The following is a 5,883-nucleotide window of genomic DNA, read 5'->3' on the forward strand; positions in this document are numbered from 1 at the left end:
AAAAATCATAATAATAAATAGAATATTCACTTAAATATTGAGAAAAAAAATAATTAAACCTTAAAAATTTACTTAAATATAGTGTATAACTCAGAATGCTGTTTCATTTAAAATAACTAAATAAATTATGAAAAGCCATGAGAAAAGGTAAATAAAAGTAGAACATTCTTCTCAAGTTAACACGAGATTAACGATTTAATGATTAAATTTTAAGATTTGCAACTATTTTAATTTTGTTTAACAAATTATATGTTACAAGAAGATTAAATAACTGATTAAGAGTATTAAAGATGACCCACACTGTTTAAAAATATAGAAAAATACTTCTTAAAATTTATTTTTATGACTAAATTAGACTTGGTTCATTTTTAACAAGGTACAAAGTTCAGCAATTTATGCCAAGCTTATCACCTCGCCCATATCTATGATTATCATCTTCTCCAAATCACTTATAGTTTTAAGATTAATTTCATAATCTCATAATACTTTAATAATCTTTTTAGTTATCTATATCCATGTGTTAATGAGGCATATTTAAATATACGCACTTAATATGTTTATTCCTAATATAATTGAGAAAATTTAATTGAATTGATAGAAGAGTCAAACCAAACAAGTTAAATAAAACTGAAAAATGTTTTCTACTTTTTAGTTTTAGTCCCTTAATTTTGTAATAATGTAAAATTTTAATTGCGAGATTTGGTTATTTAGTTTTTGTAAAATTAAAGTTTTTATTTTTCTTAAAACCTAGTGTTAGGGCAGGGTAGAGCGAGGGTTTTAGCGTGAGCAGCAGTGATCTCCGCATTCGGAGATACAGCCATGGCAACCGCTTCCCGCTTGTTCGTGATCCCGGCGGCGAGGCCCGCTCTCGCCAAAACCATATTCTTCATGTCCTCTTGTTCAGCTCGCACGCTCGAACCGTGCGAGCCGCCACATTCCCCTGCGCGCTCGGAGGAAGAATCGCGAAACGTGAGGGTTTGGGCATGGTGGGACTTCAAGAACTGCCACGTGCCCCTGGGTTTCGACGCTTCCAAAGTCGCACCGGCAATAATGGAGGCAGTGAGAGCAAACGGAATCAAAGGCCCTCTCAACATCACCGCTTTCGGCGACGTTCAACGACTCCCCCGGGCACACCAGGAAGCACTCGCCTATACCGGCGTTCGCTTTATCCACGTCTCCGATGGTTCCTCTTCCACCTCATCCCTCACTATTCTTCTGTTTCTCTTTTCCTTCCCATCTCTCATTTACTTTAACGCACTGTTGCAGAGGGAAGAAACAGTATCGATATTCTCGTTGACCTAATGTATTGGGTTTCTCAGAACCCTCCGCCGGCGCACATATTTTTGATATCCGGCGATAGAGACTTCGCTGGCACGTTACACCGCTTGAGAATGAGTAATTACAATATCTTGCTCGCTACGCCGGAGAAAACTCCCAGTGTTCTCCACAGTGCTGCTACTATAGCCTGGCTGTGGCCTTCGTTGCTCAACGGAGAAAATCTTGCTGGAAAGGTCCTCAACCACCCTCCTGATGGACCTGTTGGGTCTTGGTATGGAAGCTACAACGAGCCGGTGACGGTGGAGGATCCGGCGACGGAAGAACCGGTCTCAGTTGCAGCTCCGCAGGCTACCTCGTTACCCAATGTGGAGGTCTATGGGCCTTCCCTGAGCTCGGTTCCTAAGTCAGTTGTGAGGAAGGTTTGGAATATTTTGAGTTTGCATCCAGAAGGGATATACATTACCAATCTTCGCGCTGAGTTGGTGAAAAATGATGTCCGTTTGGATAGGAATTTGTATGGACATAAAAAGTTTTCCCGCTTTCTGTTGTCGTTGCCACGGGTAGATCTTCGGGCCGGTGGTGATGGTCATTTTAGTGTACATTTGGGTCCTTTGGAATCCATGGAACAATGTGAGAACAGCTCTTTGGAATCAACAATTTCTGGTGCTAAGAATGAGGAGAAAGGATGTGCAGCGGCTCCAAAGCTAAATGGTGAGGGTAAAAGTAAGGTTAGGGATGCTGATGAAAAATTGTCAACTGCTCCGGTCTCTGAAAGGAGTATGACCGACGATTTAAAATCAGTACAACCGGGGACTTCAAAAGGGAGACCTGTTGAGGAAAATGAGTTGCGGAAGTCTGCTGTGGCTAATTCTCCTCAGTCAGAAGCTCAACTGCCACACAAGGACACCAAAGGTTCCAAAACTAAGATGAATACCTTAAACAAGAGTTCTAAAAAATTGTCTGATATTAACACTGTTAGGTCTAAAGTTGCTGGTATGGAAAAACATACAACTAAAGAGAATCACTCTGCTAGAAATGGTCAATCGATGGTGGAAAGCAATGTTATGGCAAATTATGTGTCTGATAGTATTGAAGCAAAGAATAAATGTGAGAATCGAACTAGAAAGGAGGTTGACGAAGTTTTTCCAAGCCTATCCTCACTAATTGATGATGGCTCTGAGGCTGCCCAAAAGCCTAGCGGAAGTGCTGAAACTAATAAAAGAAGTCCAACTCTGTTTCACTGGATTAGAAGGTGGTGGCCATTTGGGAAAAACATTGAAAAGTATGATGATTTGACGGTTCATCAGAGGGAGGGGGTTAGTCATGTTGAGGATTCGAAGTTATCTGAACTGGAGAAGACACTTAGTCAGTCTGAAGAGGCCAAATCATCTGAACTGGATCATACGTTAAGTCAATCAGAAGAGCCCAAGTTATCAGAACTGGATCAGAATGTTAGTCATCCCGGAAAGCCTGAGTTATTTTCCAGTCCTTCCTTTTGGAATGATATGGAATCTTCTATTTTTTCACCCAAAGGATCACTTCTTTTCTCCCATTCAAGAAGCAGGTTAGTATGCAATTTAGTTTAGTACATATCTTGTAAATTTTCCCCTTTGTTGTGGATAGTAAAAAACTTTAGGCCTCCGCGTATTCGTTCGTCCCTTGTTCTAGTCTAAATCTCAACTACCAAAGAAAATAAAACATTATAACAAACTAATTATATCACAGTTTCTGTTGAAAGTTGTGTACCTTTTGATATTTGTGGTAATAATTATGTAGTCACTTGGTGAAAGCGTAATTGAATCACATTCTGCTACGTATGATTTGTGCCAGGGAGGATGTGGCGCAAAGATTACAGAATGAAGGACCCCTGCTTCTCAGATCACTCCCCGAAAAAGATATCCTTCAATTGGTTGAAATGTTAATAGAAGACAAAAAATGGTTGGAGGAAAGGCCCTCCCAAACATTTCCTTTTAAGCTAATTCAGCCAGTTCATAAGAATTTATCGGTGGACCAATCCCATGTTACCAATGGTTTGAGATCTCTCTTTCTAAACAGAACATCACAATCGAACTTGCAAAAATCTTTAGAACATGATGTGGGGAAACACAATCAGAGTGTTTCTCATACACGCATTTCTGCGGCAGCGACTGAAACAAAATATATTGAGAGATCTAGAAATGATATATTAGATGACTGTCAGAAACTTGTGAATGAGATAGTAAGGGAACACCCAGAGGGATATAATATTGGTTCTTTCCGAAGACTATTTGTTGATAGGTATGGCTATCATCTTGATATCCAGAAGCTTGGTTATCAAAAATTGGCAGCCTTGTTACAGATAATGCCTGGGGTTAAATTTGAGTCCACTTACATTTTTCCTTCTGTTCCTGCTGTCTGTGATTCTGATTTCGATACTTCTATCCCCAAAACTCAAGCAACCACTGATAATCATGCAGTCTCCAACTCTGATAGTGAATTATCTGAGTCAACCTCTGAAGATCATGGCACGGAATCTCCGTGGGAGGAGTTAGGTCCTGTTTCTAACAAAAATTCCGACAAGACTGGTTTGGGTTTAAATTCATGTCAGAAAGTTATGGAACTGGATACATCAAAATCAAAGCATCCTGGTTATGAACTTGTTGTATCAGATGACGATACTTCTGCATCTGAAGGAGATGACTCTTGTTTAACTCAATCTGAAGAGCAGAGGAAGTCAAATTGTAATGAACGGGACAGTTCGTTTTGGCAAGCTATGGATTTCTGGCACAGCTGCAAGGAAGAAGAGAATAGTGTCAAGAAGTCGGACAATGTTGACAGCTTGGGTGCTTCTCTGGTTGATATTTTAGATTCATCCACTGAGTCGACCAGTGGTACCATTTCTGAAATTCCTTCATCAAATTACAGAGATAATATTGTCAATAAGTCAGACAATGTTGACAGTTTGAATGGTTCTCTGGCTGATATTTTTAATTCATCCCCTGAACCGACCTGGGTTACCCCTTCCAAAACATCTACATCAAATCACAGAGAGAAACAAAGATCTCACAAGAACTATTCCTTCGTTGCTGATCCAGTCTTACCTAACAAGGACAAGCTGATTGGTGACTTCAAGAAAACAGATGAGTCAAAGATGCAAAAACAGAGGAGTTCCTTGTGCAAGTAGAGCCCGAGTCCTAAGCTTCCATAGTAAGAAATTTGGGATTCCTGGTGTAAAATTACAGACAGAATGAGATCGTGATACCATTCTTTATATGAAGGAATTACTGTTTTTTGATGGCCATGACCCTGACATTTCAATCGAGGAAAGATTCAGATGGTTGCTAGTTGCAACTCCAGAAATTCTTCCATTTTGACATTTACTATATTGTGACTCTTTACAGTTGGAACAGTTGAGTTTTATGTCACTAGATGATAGGCAATTCTTGACTGCTGGAGCATGAGTTTTGGTTTTTACATGCTGTCTTGGCAGGTGATGTAGTACGGGAAGATTCGTAACATTCCTTCGAAGGAACAAAGCCACCACTTGGTAGCTAATAAATTATGACGAGGGTTCTTGAATTCCCCTTTTGGTTCTTGAATTCTTGTTCTTCTAATTATTATGTGTAACCTCCAAAAGTCTTTTATTATTAACCTAAAAGATATCGTTTAGTTTAAATTTTTTAATATATACGTGAATTTTATACAACTTTAACATTGTATATTAGTTTTCTGTGAATCTGTTTACTGGTCTCTTGTCATTCATGTGCACACTCTACTGCATCTGCATTTGGTGGAGTATGATGTTAACCGAGTAGTTTTAATTGATTTTGTTAAATACTTTAGTTGAATTATGTGCAAAAGCCTTTAAAATACACTGTAAAATTATTGTTAATTTTTTTAAAAAAATGACTTTTAACAATAGTTATTGGTTAGAACTATCAATAAAAGTCAATTATAACTATTTTTTTTTATATTAAGTATTATATTTTTTATTTTATAATGGCAGTTATAAAATTATTTTCATTAACAATAATTAAACTGTCTTCAAATACTATTTTTAATTGTCGGTCGAATTGTTTTTTAGTAGTAAACTACTTCAATTAAAAATAAATACATTGCATAATATATATATATATATATATATATATATATAAAAGTGAATGAAATTTAAAATAATTTTATAAAATTATGTTAGATTTAAAATCTATTTTTTAATAATAATTAGAAAAAGTGATAGTGTCTAAAAGAAGTGAAGTAATAATAATTCATACAGAATTTATTATTTAAATGTTTGGAAATATTAATCTCACCATACATAGGTAAGATGAAGGAATGAAATAAGTTAGATGAAACCTATCAAAAAAAGTATTGAAAGAAATGTTAAGGGCGAAAAATCACATTTTAATAGGCTGGGATCATAATGAGTAACTTAAATTGGGTTGGGGAAGTAAAAAGGAATATAAACAAATAAATTTATATATTATTTTATTAATATATATTTATAAATGTAAAAGTGGATATTCCTTATATAGAAAAAAGATAAGAAACTTTGCTTATTTACAGCATCCTTTTTAGATCTTATGCTTATTAAAAGTAAATACTAATCATATTTTCATTTCAAGGAAT

At 36.5% G+C, this 5,883-nt stretch overlaps 1 protein-coding gene across 2 annotated transcripts; it reads left to right on the top strand.

Annotated features, from left to right (window-relative positions):
- Positions 1–749: 749 nt before the first annotated feature.
- LOC137807949 (uncharacterized) lies at positions 750–4,963 on the top strand. Of its 2 annotated transcripts, none has more exons than XM_068608816.2 (3): positions 750–1,183; positions 1,267–2,842; positions 3,109–4,963. In XM_068608816.2, the coding sequence occupies exons 1-3, from the start codon at positions 820–822 to the stop codon at positions 4,439–4,441; spliced, it is 3,273 nt and encodes a 1,090-aa protein (XP_068464917.1). In that variant the 5' UTR covers positions 750–819; the 3' UTR covers positions 4,442–4,963. The 2 variants fall into 2 exon arrangements, with proteins under 2 accessions (XP_068464917.1, XP_090155722.1); XM_090299596.1 differs by having other exon boundaries at positions 758–1,217; positions 1,280–2,842; positions 3,109–4,943.
- The last annotated feature ends 920 nt before the right edge of the window (positions 4,964–5,883 follow it).

The sequence above is a fragment of the Phaseolus vulgaris genome, chromosome 3 (assembly GCF_051622355.1).
Source record: "Phaseolus vulgaris cultivar YP4 chromosome 3, ASM5162235v1, whole genome shotgun sequence".
Lineage (NCBI taxonomy): Eukaryota > Viridiplantae > Streptophyta > Magnoliopsida > Fabales > Fabaceae > Phaseolus > Phaseolus vulgaris.

Coding starts and splice junctions, on each gene's coding strand:
- LOC137807949 (XM_090299596.1), top strand. CDS start 820: ATGGCAACCGCTTCCCGCTTGTTCGTGATCCCGGCGGCGAGGCCCGCT. Junction 1,218..1,279: donor TCATCCCTCACTATTCTTCT/GTTTCTCTTTTC, acceptor GGGAAGAAACAG/TATCGATATTCTCGTTGACC. Junction 2,843..3,108: donor TTCTCCCATTCAAGAAGCAG/GTTAGTATGCAA, acceptor GATTTGTGCCAG/GGAGGATGTGGCGCAAAGAT.